Raw genomic sequence first — 14,655 nt, 5'->3', positions numbered from 1 at the left:
CTCAAGTGATCCTCTCACCTCTGCCTCCCAAATTGCTAGGATTACAGACGTGAGACACTGTGGTTGGCCAATTTTTAGTATTGTTCTATCTTTGATGTTGAGAATATACTGGTTGGGGAAGGGTAAGGATGAAGCAGGGAGATTAGCAAAAAGGTCAGGAGGCTGGGCACGGTGCCTCATGCCTGTAAAACCAGCACTTTTAGGAGGCCAAGGTGGGCAGATCACGAGGTCAGGAGTTCGAGACCAGCCTGACCAACATGATGAAACCCCATCTCTACTAAAAATACAAAAATTAGCCGGGCACAGTGGCGGGTGCCCATAATCCCAGCTACTCAGGAGGCTGAGGCAGGAGAATTGCTTGAACCCAGGAGATGGAGGTTGTAGTGAGCTGAGGTCGGGCTGTTGGACTCCAGCCTGGGTGACAGAGTGAGACTCTGTCTAAAAAAAAAAAAAAAGGAGATCAGAAGACGATGTTGGCATGGACGGGACAGTTAGCAGTGGTGGTGGTGTGTGGTAGTTTGGGTGGAGATACATTTTGAAAGCAGAGTTGACCATACTTGAGATATATTTTGAAAGCAGAGCTGATCGTACTTGCTAGTGGAATGTGGGGTGAGGGGCAAGATAAATCAAGGTTCTCTCCTGTGTTTCAGGTCTGTTCCACTCAATGACTTGACTTGTTCAGCAAATTATGTAAGGGCTGTTGGCTGTGCTAGACCTGTGAAGAAGGCAGAGGAAGAATGGTGGAATCATTGGGCCACAATTTATTTGTAGACCTCCTGTTGGTGGGGGTCCTCTCTCTTTTCTCACCCTTGAGAAAGGCTGATTGTTCTTCTGGGATATCTCCACTTATGCCCCTTTTATTTCCTACAGACAGTTCTGAAAGAAACTTCTGCTGGATACTGGCCCTACTTCTACCCTCTGCTTACAAAGTTGAGAAATGGGCCAGGCACAGTGGTTCACACCTGTAATCCCAGCATTTTGAGAGGCTGAGGTGAGAGGATCGCTTGAGGTCAGGAGTTTGAGACCAGTCTGGGAAATGTAATGAGACTCTGTCTGTTACAAAAATAAAAATTAAAAAAAAAGAAGAAACAAAAGTCTGAGAAAAGCTAGTCTTCTGAATGCTTTTTATGTGTTTGAAGTCAGCTGTTGCATTTCCTTAAGATATCTCTGTTTTAACTCACTATCCCAAGTTCTTTTTTTGTAGAGACAGGGTCTTGCTGTGCTGACCAGGCTGGTTTCAAACTCCTGACCTCAGGCAACGCTCAGCCTCCCAAAGTGCTAGATTACATGCGTGAGCCACAGTGCCCAGCATTTTTTTTTTTTTTGAGATGGAGTTTCACTCATGTTACCCAGGCTGGAGTGCAATGGCGCAATCTCGGCTCACCGCAACCTCCGCCTCCTGGGTTCAGGCAATTCTCCTGCCTCAGCCTCCTGAGTAGCTGGGATTACAGGCACGCACCACCATGCCCAGCTAATTTTTTGTATTTTTAGTAGATACAGGTTTCACCATGTTGTCCAGGCTAGACTCGAACTCCTGACCTCAGGTGATCTGCCCACCTCTGCCTCCCAAAGTGCTGGGATTACAGGCATGAGCCACTGTGCCCAGCTAGTTTTCTAAGCACTTTGAAGTCTAAATGTACTCTGTCTATATTTTACAATATAACACACTAGACTAATAATTATTTTTAATTTGCTTTGAAGTGTTAGCGACAGGTTAGATAGGCATTGGTGGAGGATAACTCTATTTTAATTAAAGTTGCCAGCCCTGACAGAAAGATTTATTAAATTAAGAGTTAGCCAGGGAGCCTAGTGACATTGGCTGAACTTTATAGACACATAGACCTTCTAATCTGGAAGGAAGGGGCCAGATACTTATCTATTCTTTTCTTAGACACTTCCACTTGGTTCTAGATTCTTATCTACAGCCCATTCTATACCCAGCTTAATTTTAGGGCCAATTTCCCCCTCCTTGATGCTGTGCCTCTCACATTTAAAACTACCTGTGGCTTCCTTTGCCCCCGAGGACATACCATAAACCTTGCAACACCATGTTCAAAGCCCCCTGCACTGTCCGCCTTTTTTCTGAGACGGAGTTTCACTCTTGTTACCCAGGCAGGAGTGCAGTGGCATGATCTCGGCTCACTGCAACCTCTGCCTCCCAGGTTCAAGCGCTTCTTCTACCTCAGCCTCCCAAGAGGAGGGAGTGGCTGGGTGTGGCTGGGACTACAGGCATATGCCACCACACCCAGCTAATTTATGTATTTTTTTAGTAGAGATGGGGTTTTACCCTGTTGGCCAGGCTGGTCTCAAACTCCTGACCTCAGATGATCCGCCTGCCTCAGCCTCCCAAAGTGGTGGTATTACAGGTGTGAGCCACCGCGCCCGGCCTGTCAGCCTTTCTGGTTCCATCTTCCGCTCACTCCCTGGACCACTTTCTCAATACACCTGACCTTGCCCTTTTATCCCTCCTGTTTCCTGACGGGAGTCAGTGCCTCTTTTGTGTGCCTATCTGCAGCTATCAAAATTCTGCCCCTTCCTAATGGTGGCTAATGTTGCAGACCTTGTTATTGTCAGAAGCACTCCGGTGCGTGCAGGTCTTTTCTGCTGGGCTCTGAGTGTCCTGAGAAAGGGGAGAGTTGTGCTCAGTTTTCTACACTGAGGGTCTAGAGGGCTGCTTGCATGGCAATGCCCTCAGTACACTTTTTTTTTTTTTTTTTTTTTTTTTTGAGACAGAGTCTTCCTTTATCTCCCAGGCTGGAGTACAGTGGCATGATTATGGCTCATTGCATTTGTATTTTTGGCCTCCTGGGCTCAAGTGATCCAGCTTAGCATCCCCTAGCCCCCAGTAACCAGGACTACAGGCTTATACCACCATGCCCAGTTAATTTTAAAAATTGTGTCACTGTGTTGCCCAGGCTGGTCTCAAACCACTGCTACTAATGACTAAAATCACTCCTACCTTGGCCTCTCAAAGGGCTGGGATTACAGGTGTGAGCCACCACACCCGGCCCCCCTACCGACCCTTAAAAAAAAAATCTAACCATTAGCCATCCAGGGGCTTGTTGAACTTTTGGGCAGGGATATGAGAGGGAGGAACAGTATAGGAGGCATCTCTGGCTTGAAGACAGAGTTGAGATCTGGTTTCACCTTTGTGCTTATTAGCTGTGAGTCTCAGGGAAGTTACTTAATTAGTATCCTTATCAGGGTATGATAAATGAGATAATATATACTAAAGGAAGGAATTAGTAGCTTTAATTAGGACATGGCCTGGTTAAAATGCTACCCACCTCCTCTCTGGAGTTTTCCGTCACTGGTTAGAGGTGGTGCCTTCTCCTTAGGAGCCCTGTGGGAGCTAGTTGGCCACATTGCTTGGCCCTCATCATCTGCCTCCACAGGTTCCACTTGGTTGTCTGCAGATTTTGTCTCCCCTTCCAGATCAGAAGCACTTCAGAATAGCACCAAGCAGCCGGGTGCTTGGTGAAACCCCATCTCTACTAAAATACAAAAAATTAGTTGGGTGTGATGGTGTGCGCCTGTAATCCCAGCTACTCAGGAGGCTGAGGCAGGAGAATTGATTGAACCCAGAGATAGAGGTTGAGCCAAGATTGTGCCACTGCACTCCAGCTTGGGTGACAGAGCGAGACTCCGTTTCAAAAAAAAAAAAAAAAGAATAGCACTAAGCGCTGGCAGCACCTGCTCCCTCTTACCTTAGCCCAGTGGGACAGTCGGCAATGCCCGGAGACCTTTTTGGTTGTCATGCTTGTAAGCTGCTACCACAGGCCCAGGATGCTGCTGAACATCCTGCAGTACACGGACCAATTCCCCTGAAACAAAGACTTCTCCAGCACAAAATATGCTGAGACTGAGAAGCTCTGCCTTAGCCAAGAATCATGCCAAGTGCACATATAGTAATGGAATGTGTGTACTGCATTTCCAAGAAAAGGTGAAAATTTGGGTTATGGGACCCACACTGTAACTTCATCCTTTAGAGAGAAAAGACATTGAAGCTGATATTAACTGATATTCCCCAATGCCAGGGACTGTGCTCAGCTGTTTACATATGATATTTAATCCTCATTATCACCCTACAAAGAAAGGCTTCTTTATTACCCTGATTTTACAGTTGTGGAGGCTAAAGGTTAGAGCAAAAAAGTAACTTCCTCAAGATGTTAAATCTTTCCTTTTTTTTTGAGACACTCTCACTCTGTTACCCAGACTAGAGTGCAGTGGCATGATCTCAGCTCACTGCAACCTCCTCCTCCTGGATTCAAGCGATTCTTCTGCCTCAGCCTCCCAAGTAGCTGGAACTACAGGAGCCCGCCACTATGCCTAGCTAATTTAGAAGGGGGTTTGAACTCAGATCTCTTGGTCTTTAAATCCGGGCTCTTGGCCAGGTGTGGTGACTCACACCTGTAATCCTAGCTACTTGGGAGGCTGAGGCAGGAGAATCACTTGAGCCCGGGAGGTGGACGTTGCAGTGAACTGAGATCATGCCATTTCACTCTAGTCTGGGTAACTGAGTGAGACTACATCTCTTTTTTTGAGATGGAGTCTTGCTCTGTCGCCCAGGCTGGAGCGCAGTGGCGCAACGTTGTCTCATTGCAACCTCCACCTTCTGGGTTCAAGCACTTCTCCTGCCTCAGCCTCCTAAGTAACTGAAATTACAGGCTTGCACCACCGCATCCAGCTAATTGGTTTATTTTATTTTTATTTTTTCAGATAGAGCCTTGCTGTGTCACCCAGGTTGGAGTGCAGTGATACAATCTTGGCTCACTGCAACCTCCACCTCCCGGGTTCAAGAAGTCCTCCTGCCTCAGCCTTCTGAGTAGTTAGAATTACAGGCTTGTGCCAACATGCCCAGCTAATTTTTGTATTTTCAGTAGAGACAGAGTTTCCCTATGTTGGCCAGGCTGGTCTCAAACTCCTGACCTTGTGATCCGCCTGCCTCGGCCTCCCAAAGTGCTGGGATTACAGGCATGAGCCACCGTGCCCAACCGTTTTTTTTTTTTTTTTTGAGACAGAGTGTTGTTCTGAGTACGATCTTAAGCCCACTGCAACCTCCGCCTACTGGGTTCAGGTGATTCTCTCACCTCAGCCTCCCGAGTAGTTGGGACTACAGATGTGCATCGCCATGCCCAACTACTTTTTGTATTTTTAGTAGAGACGGGGTTTCACCATATTGGCCAGGCTGGTCTTGAACTCCTGACCTCGTGATCCATCTGCTTTGGCCTCCCAGAGTGCTGGCATTATAGGTGTGAGCCACTGTGCCTGCCTGTTTTGTATTTTTAGTAGAGGTGAGGTTTCACTATGTTGGCCAGGCTGGTTTCAAACTCCTGGACCTCAAGTGATCTGCCTGCCTTGGCCTCCCAAAGTGCTGGGATTAAAGGCATGAGCCACCACCTTCATCTCATAAATAAATAAATAAATAATTTCTTGTGTCTTCCTCTTCTTGCTAAGTACTTATAGGCATTTAATTTGCATAGCAACTCTATGAAGTAGCTGTTACCATTAGTATCATGTCTGTTTTTGGGCTGGGCTTGGTGGCTCACGCCTATAATCTCAGCACTTTGGGAGGCTGAGGCGGGTGGATCACTAGGTCAAGAGATCAAGACAATCCTGGTCAACATGGTGAAACCCCGTCTCTACTAAAAAAAAAAAAAATACAAAAATTAGCTGATTATGGTAGTACAACTTGTCATCCCAGCTGCTCGGGAGGCTGAGGTAGGAGAATTGCTTGAACCCAGGAGGCAGGGGTTGCGGTGAGCTGAGATCGCGCCATTGCACTCCAGCCTGGGTAACAAGAGCAAAACTCCGTCTCAAAAAAAAAAAAAGAAACTCCAGACTCCAGAGCACTGTGACTCACTCATACCCTTAGCCACTGTATAACCTACTTCTTGTTCTGAACCTTTGAAAATAACTTGATTTTTTTTTTTTTTTGAGACAGAGTCTTGCTCTGTCACCCAGGCTGGAGTGCAGTGGTGTGACTGGCTCACTGCAACCTCTGCCTCTTGGGTTCAAGTAATTCTCCCACCTTAGCCTCCCGAGTAGCTGGGACTACAGGTGTGTCCCACCACGCCTGGCAAATTTTTATATTTTTATTAGAGATGGGATTTCCCTATATTGGCCAGGCTGGTCTCAAACCCCTGACCTCAGGTGATCCACCTGCCTCGGCCTCCCAAAGTGCTGGGATTACAGGTGTGAGCCACTGTGCCCGGCCGAAAATAACTTGATTTTTTTTATTTTTAAAAAATTTTAAATAAATTTAGGATTCTGAATTGCAGTTGATAAAATGAGGCAGTAGATTGTCCCATAGTACCTGGCACTTTAAACCTAAGGAATTGTTAGGCTAGGCCTAAAATGTGTTAGATTAAATTCCCTTACTTGTGTGGTGTCACAATGCAGCCCTTTCAACAAAATAGGAAAAGGAATAAGGTTTAAAGAACACTGTGCAATCAGGAGACACACAGAAATTAAGGAAACTCTCAGGAGTTGGGGAAAATGGGCAATACCAAAGGAAACATTCCAGATTCAGGGATGGTGTGAAGTTCTAGAAGAAGTATGGAAGTGTTTCTTCCCTTGCCACTTGCCACCCCAGCTTCTTGCACCCTTCATTTGAAGTCAGAGGTTTCAATTTCGTCTGTCTGAATTCTCCTGACAATATAATTAGACAGAGTCACTGGGCACGGTGGCATATGCCTGTAGTCCCAGCTACTCGGGAGGCTGAGGTGGGAGGATCGCTTGAGCCCAGGAGTTCTGGGCTGTAGTGCGCTATGCCTATCGGATGTCTGTGCTAAGTTTGGCATCAATATGGAGACCTCCCGGGAGCGGGGGTGTGGGGCGGGTTGGGGGGGACCACCAGGTTGCCTAAGGAGGGGTGAATGGCCCAGTTCGGAAACAGAGCAGGTCAAAACTCCTGCTGATCAGTAGTGGGATCGTGCCTGTGAATAGCCACTGCATTCCAGCCTGGGCAACATAGCGAGACCCCATCTCTTAAAAAAAAAAAAAAAATCAGATGGGCATGGTGGCGGGTGCCTGTAATCCCAGCTACTCAGGAGGCCGAGGTAGGAGAATTGCTTGAACCCAGGAGGCGGGGGTTGCGGTGAGCCGAGATCGTGCCATTGCACTACAGCCTGGGTAACGAGCGAAACTCCGTCTCAAAAAAAAAAGAAAAGAAAAATGAGACAGTCTTGCTCTGTCTCCCAGGCTGGAGTACAGTGGCACAATCTTGGCTCACCACAACTTCCACCTCCTGGGTTCAAGCGATTCTCCTCCCTCAGCCTCCTGAGTAGCTGGGATTATAGGTGTCCGCCACCATGCCTGGCTAATTTTTATATTTTTTAGTAGAGACAGGGTTTCACTGTGTTGATCAGGTTTTGTAATGGAATTTAGTAGGAAAAGCAGGCCATAGTTCTAACATAAGCTTATAAAATATACTGTTTTCTAGGCTATATAGAGTAGTAAAGTCTAGGAATAACAGTTTAATTTAAATGGTTGTATTTGAAGTAAACAATTTATTATGTTTAAAAAGTGACATTTTCCCTAAATTTGAACCCACCGTTTCCTACCCTCTTTTTCATTTGAAAAACGTGTTGTTTTTTTTTTAGGTGAAAGACCAAAGAAACCAATTCCTCTTCAGGATCAGACTGTCAGAGATGAAAAAGGAAGGTATAAACGATTCCACGGGGCCTTTAGTGGAGGTTTCTCTGCCGGATACTTTAATACTGTTGGCTCAAAAGAAGGTACGATTTTCCTACTTACAGCTATTATATCATTAAAGCAAATGATCGAAATATTGATTCTACCTCACCCTTGTTTTTTTTTTTTTTGAGACGGAGTCTTGCTTTGTCACCCAGGCTGGAATGCCGTGGTGTGATCTCGGCTCACTGCAGCCTCCGCCTCCCGGGTTAAGCATTTCTCTTGCCTCAGCCTCCCAATTCGCTGGGTTTACAGGAGCATGCCACATATTTTAAAAACTACATGCCTCCTTTTTTTTTTGAGTTGGAGTCTCACTCTGTTGCCCAGGCTGGAGTGCAATGGCACTGTCTTGGCTCACTGCAATCTCTGCCTCCAAGGTTCTAGTAATTCTCCTGCCTCAGCCTCCTGAGTAGCTGGGATTACAGGTGCATGCCACCATGCCCAGCTAATTTTTCTACTTTTAGTAGAGACCAGGTTTCACTATGTTGGCCAGTCTGGTCTTGAACTCCTGACATCGTGATCCACCTGCCTTGGCCTACCAAAGTGCTAGGATTACAGGTGTGAGCCACCACACCTGGCTTCAAAAATACATACCTTCTAATCAGATGATTAAATGATGATAATGACTTCCGTTTTTATTGTGTGTTGTCATTCACAAAGTATTCTTACACAGAATCTTTCAGTTAATCATTGACTGTCTCTCGTGACTCAGTGAGTGAGGAGGGCAAATGTCACAGGGATCTTGCAGATGAGGCCACCAAGGGTCAGAGAAGTTAAGGAGCCAGCATGGTGTTAGTGCTGAGGAAGAGTCACCAGGTGCCCTCTCCAGATACTCAGACACTGGGGACCACAGCAAGACTGGCTCTTCGGTGCTCCCTACCTGGGGAAAAGAATCAGTTAAATCTTTTATGTTATGTACTTTCTTTTTTGAGACAAGGGTTTCGCTCTTGTTGCCTAGGCTGGAATGCAATGGTGTGATCTTGGCCCACTGCAACCTCCGCCTCCTGGGTTCAAGCAATTCTCCTGCCTCAGTTTCCCAAGTAGCTGGGACTACAGGTGCCCGCCACCACGCCCTGCTAATTTTTGTATTTTTATTTTTTTATATATATTTTTTATTTTTAAAAGAGACAGGCTCTCACTATGTTGCCCAGGCTGGAGTGCAGTGGCTGTTCACAGGCATGATCCCACTACTGATCAGCACAGGAGTTTTGACCTGCTCCGTTTCCAACCTGGGCCGGTTCACCCCTCCTTAGACAACCTGGTGGTCCCCCGCTCCTGGGAGGTCACCATACTGATGCTGAACTTAGTGCAGACACCCAACCAGCATAGCACACTACAGCCCAGAACTCCTGGACTCAAGAGATCCTCCAGCCTCAGCCTCCCGAGTAGCTGGGACTACAGGCACGTGCTACCGTGCCCGGCTAGTTTTTGCATTTTTAATAGAGATGGGGTTTCACCATATTAGCTACGCTGGTCTTAAACTCCTGACCTTGTGAACCACCCACCTCGGCCTCCCAAAGTGCTGGGATTACAGGTGTGAGCCACGGCACCTGGCCCCAATGTGTTTTTATATACTTATTTATTTATTTTTAGAGACAGAGTCTCCTCTCTCTATCTCCCAGGCTGGAGTGCAGTGGTGAGATCTTAGCTCACTGCAACCTCTGCTTCCTGGGTTCAAGCAATTCTCCTGCCTCAGCCTCCTGAGTAGCTGGGATTACAGGCGCCCACCATCATGCCTGGCTAATTTTTGTATTTTTAGTAGAGAAGGGGTTTCACCATGTTGTCCAGGGTTGTCTAGAACTCCTGATCTCAGGTGATCCACCTGCCTCAGCCTCCCAAAGTGCTGGGATTACAGGCATGAGCCACTGCATCCTGCCTTTCCATTTTATTTAATTAATTTATTTTTTGAGACAGGGTCTCACTCTGTCACCCAGGCTTTAGTGCAGTGGTGCGCCTACTGAGAGTAGACCTTCCCAGATGTCTCAGCTCACAAGACCCTTGAAGAGAATCAGGAAGGTGTATCACTCTTAGAGAAAACTAAACAACTTTATGTGCAGAGGTTACAGACATATGTGACCTCCAGAACATTCCCTCTTTGTAGATATGGCACATGCTCGGTAACCATGGTCAGGGAAAAAGGGTGTTAGTTATAGGACTCCAGTGTCTGATGGAACTGGGGGTCTGGCACAGCCATTGCCCTTGGACCAGCCAGGTTGAGTCCTTGGACTTGGTACCCTGAGTATTGCCTAGATTCCTTCTAGGATTGTAAAGTTCTAAACTCTTTTCTTTCAGGATGGACACCCTCTACCTTCGTGTCTTCACGACAGAACAGAGCAGGCAAATCTGTTCTTGGTCCTGAAGATTTCATGGATGAAGAGGTGGGTGGTTAGCTGGTGGGACATGTATAGTTGGTTGCTGTAAGTGCCTTCTCTCCCCAGAAGGTCCAACATACGATTTCCTCTTTGTTTGTAAGGCTTTATCTTTTAGGTATTTGATGTACAGTGTCCTGTACATCAGAGGAGTCTTGTTCATTGGAGGAGCATTCTATGCTGGGTCCAGTTTCTAAAATCAAGAGTGGAAAGGGAAAGTCATATATAGGCAATTTATTTGAAAAACCTCCATTGCCCCAGAAGCTCAGTATCCATGGTTCTGGATCTGCCGCTTTCCACAGTAACTTCCAGGCATATTGCAATAAGGAACCGTGAGTGACTGCACTAACATGAAACTTCTGCTATCTTAAAACCTGATTGTGGATTCACCCATGATGAAGATTAGATAGGGAGGGAGAGGAGAGCTATTCAGAAAGAATAGCTAATGCATGCTGGGCTTAATACCTAACAAGGTGATGGGCTGATCTGTGCAGCAAACCACCATGGCACACGTTTACCTATGTAACAAACCTGCACATCCTGCACATGTACCCTGGAACTTCAAAGTTGAAGAAAAAGAAAGATTAAATAAAACATATCAACATACTTTAGGCTGCTGGTAAGAGAAAAGAAAGTTTCCTTCCTTTTTTGAGTAGCATCATCTAGAAGGAAACATGTCTCGTAGCAAGAAGTCTAGATGCTGCTGAGGCCCCAGGCGGCCTCTTCTCAGTCTCCTGCTGGCAGCTTGTCCTTTTACTCCCGCTTCTCATGATTCCAGGATGGCTGTAGTAGTTCCAGGTGGAACATCCAGGCTGATGCTGCCCAGGAGAAGAACTTTCCTTTTGGTCTTTTTTCTGTTTTTTTTTTTTAAGACAGTCTCAGTCTGTTACCCAGGCTGGAGTTCAGTGGCACTGTCTTGGCTCACTGCAATCTCTGCCCCCCAGGTTTAAGCGATTCTCCTACCTCAGCCTCCCGAGTAGCTGGGATTACAGGTACGTACACAACCATGCCCGGCTAAGTTTTGTATTTTTAGTAGAGACGGGGTTTTACCATGTTGGCCAGGCTGGTCTCAGACTCCTGACCTCAGGTGATCCACCCACCTGGCCTCCCAAAGTGCTGGGATTACAGTTGTGAGCCACCATGCCTGACAGTCTCTTTTCTTAAGAGCAAAGAAGTTTTTCATATAAGCCCTACCACGAATTTTCTCTTTTTTCTTAATTTCTTTTTTTTTTTTTTTAAATTTCCGACTAAACATCTCAGGAGAATTTTCTCTATATCTGCTTGCACAAATTGTTTTACATGCCCATTCCTAACACAGTCCCTGGCAAGGAAAATGGGCTGAAAAAACTGTCTTAGATAAGACACAAAGCCCAACTTCCTAACCCTGCCTCCCCAACACTGGGACTACCACTCCTGCAGTGCATGGCAGTGCAGAGGAAGGCAGGTGCCTTGACCTCAGGGCTCTGCAAGGAAAGAGGAAGCATGACAGTGGCTGGACAGGCAGCCAGCAATATCTGCCCCAGTAAAGGCAAAAGCACCTGACTCCAGGCCTGGCACACACACACTTGCAAATGCTCGCTGGCTGGGACACCAAGCTTTGTCCCCTTCATGCTGACCTTTGAGATACTGTCGAGAAGAACATGGCCCTTACTTCTTGTCTTTCTAGCTTGGTCATGCTTGGGGTGGCCCTGATGAGCAGCGACTGTCATTCCCTGCCCTTGGCCACTGGCTTTACCTTGTGTGAGGATAAGGTTCTAAAGTCAGTGTGAAGCTGGGTTCGGTGGCTCACGCCTGTAATCCTAGCACTTTGGGATGCTGAGGCTGGCAGGTGGATCACCTGAGGTCAGGAGTTTGAGACCAGCCTGACCAACATGGAGAAACCCAGTCTCTACTAAAAATGTAAAATTAGCTGGGTGTGGTGGCACATACCTATAATTCCAGCTACTTGGGAGGCTGAGGCAGGAGAATCACTTGAACCTGGGAGGTGGAGGTTGTGGTGAGCTGAGATGGCACCATTGCACTGCAGCCTGGGCAACAAGAGTGAAACTCTGCCCAAAAAAAAAAAAAAAAAAAAGTGAGGGTGTACATCTGTCACTCTGCTGATCCTGACCTAAATTTTGTAGTTTTAACTTTTTTTAAAAACAGAAATAAAACTATGTGATGTATTGTGTTTAATCACTTTCCAAATAATATAATTCTGTTTGAATTTTTTTTGAAGGATCTTAGTGAATTTGGGATAGCACCTAAAGCGATTGTCACCACAGATGACTTTGCCTCCAAAACCAAAGACAGAATACGAGAAAAGGCCAGGCAGTTGGCCGCTGCCACGGCCCCTATTCCTGGAGCCACCCTCCTTGATGACCTCATAACGCCAGCAAAGTGAGCATTTCCTTCTGACTGTTGTGATCTTAGCACAGGTGTTTTGCATGTATACGATTCTCTTGCTTAGGGATAGTTTGATTGCAAGTAAGACAAACCTTCTTAGGCTCAAAGTCTAAGTGAAAAAGGGGTTTTGCCGAAAGGGTCTTGCACTGTCCTTGTACAAGAGATCAAGAACTCCAGCCACTAGCTGTGCTGCTGGGGTTTACGGAGGCTGGAGCGCTGTTAGGAATTGCAGTGACTTCTCCCGCCACCCCTCCGACCTTATAGCCTCGCTCGTCTGCCTCCTTCTACCCTCTCTTTCTGTGTATCTCCTTGTTGTGCTCCTGGGCTTGCGGCCCGATATGGCAGCCTTAGACCTTCATAGATTCCCAGGCCACATGCCTGGCAAGGACTATCTAGTGTCCCTGTGGGCTCATCCTAAAGGCCCGGGAGAGAAGACATCTGATTGACTTCCCCAGTTTAGGCATGTACCCCCATGCAGCCTGCTGTGGCTGGAATGGCAGGGTCACACTAGTTGTCACGTGGGTGAGGGCAAGGGCCCAGGCAAGGCAGGTCTAGGAATGGAGCAGGAACTCAAAAGCTGCTTATTTCATTCTCTTTGTTAGCATTATTTTGAAGAGTTCATTTTCAATGCCCTGCTATCCTAGATTATCCGTTGGTTTCGAACTGCTAAGAAAAATGGGTTGGAAGGAAGGGCAAGGAGTTGGTCCTCGAGTAAAGAGACGCCCGCGCCGCCAGAAACCTGGTATGTATGTTAGCTCATTAACTGGCATCACTTCTGCTGGGTGATTTTTGGTTTTTTTTGAGGTCTTTGTCCGTCACCCAGGCTGGAGTGCAGTGGTGCGATTGGGGCGCACTGCAGCCTCATCCTCCTAGGCTCAAGTGATCCTCCCACATCAGCTCCCCAAATAGCTGGGACCACAGGCACGTGCCACTATGCTAATTTTTTGTATTTTTTATAGAGACAGGGTTTTGCCATTTTGCCCAGGCTGGTCTCCATCACCTGAGCTCAGGCAGTCCACCTGCCTTCGCCTCCCAAAGTACTGGGATTACACGTGTGAGCCACTGTGTCTGGCCAAGAGTGTACATTTTAATGGCTGCAAATTCTACTAAACAAAATAGCTGGGCCCAGTGGTATGTGTGTCTTCTAAGGCTTTTTATGTATCACGCATGATAGCTTCCAGAAAGGCTGTACTAGTTTATGCTTTTTGCCAGCAGCATATGAGAGTTCATGTTTCCTACCCTCCCCAAAAGTCACAATTTAACCTTATGACTTTTTACTTATTTCTTGTCCTTAAGTCTCCCCAGCCAGACTGTAAGTGACTCTTTGAGGGTAGCAGTCATTCCTTTTGGGTTCTTCATGTTGTGGGGCAGAATTGGTTACTCGTTGACCACATTATTGCCAGGTAGGGCAGGTGCTGGTAGAAAATGATTCCTGGCTAGGTGCAGTGGCTCACACCTATAATCCTAGCACTTTGGGAAGTTGAGGTGAGAGGATCCTTGAGCCCAGGTGACCAGCCTGGGCAACGTGGTGAAACCCTGTATCTATCAAATATACAAAAATTAGCCAGGTATAATGCAGTGTGGCTGTAGTTCCAGCCACGACTCAAGAGAGTAAGGTGAAGACTGGGCGTGGTGGCTCTCACCTGTAATCCCAGTACTCTGGGAGGCCAAGGCGGGTGGATCACCTGAGGTCAGGAGTTTGAGACCAGCGTGACCAACATGGAGACACCCCATTTCTACTAAAAATACGAAATTAGCGGCCGGGCGCGGTGGCTCAAGCCTGTAATCCCAGCACTTTGGGAGGCCGAGGCGGGTGGATCACGAGGTCAAGAGATCGAGACCATCCTGGTCAACATGGTGAAACCCCATCTCTACTAAAAATACAAAAAATTAGCTGGGCACGGTGGCACACGCCTGTAATCCCAGCTACTCAGGAGGCTGAGGCAGGAGAATTGCCTGAACCGAGGAGGTGGAGGTTGCGGTGAGCTGAGATCGCGCCATTGCACTCCAGCCTGGGTAACAAGAGCGAAACTCCGTCTCAAAAAAAAAAAAAATAAATAAATACAAAATTAGCCAGGTGTGGTAGTGGATGCTTCTAATCCCAGCTACTCGGGAGGCTGTGGCAGGAGAATCACTTGAACTTGGGAGGCAGAGGTTGTGGTGAGCCGAGATCCGCCATAGCATTCCAGCCTGGGCAACGAGAGTG

At 47.0% G+C, this 14,655-nt stretch overlaps 1 protein-coding gene across 1 annotated transcript in view; it reads left to right on the top strand.

The window, feature by feature from the left end:
• Positions 1 to 14,655, top strand: part of GPATCH1 (G-patch domain containing 1) — a 48,939-nt gene that overhangs the window by 1,226 nt on the left and 33,058 nt on the right. The window contains exons 2-5 of the mRNA XM_032249136.1: positions 7,605 to 7,739; positions 9,988 to 10,073; positions 12,283 to 12,443; positions 13,094 to 13,191. Of these exons, the coding sequence (XP_032105027.1) occupies positions 7,605 to 7,739; positions 9,988 to 10,073; positions 12,283 to 12,443; positions 13,094 to 13,191 (480 nt within the window). The remainder of the gene's footprint in view (positions 1 to 7,604; positions 7,740 to 9,987; positions 10,074 to 12,282; positions 12,444 to 13,093; positions 13,192 to 14,655) is intronic.

The sequence above is a fragment of the Sapajus apella genome, unplaced genomic scaffold (assembly GCF_009761245.1).
Source record: "Sapajus apella isolate SASKATOON/1434 unplaced genomic scaffold, GSC_monkey_1.0 scaffold68, whole genome shotgun sequence".
Taxonomy (NCBI): domain Eukaryota; kingdom Metazoa; phylum Chordata; class Mammalia; order Primates; family Cebidae; genus Sapajus; species Sapajus apella.
Note: the sequence above shows the minus strand (reverse complement) of the source record. Positions and strands in the feature narration are given on the sequence as shown.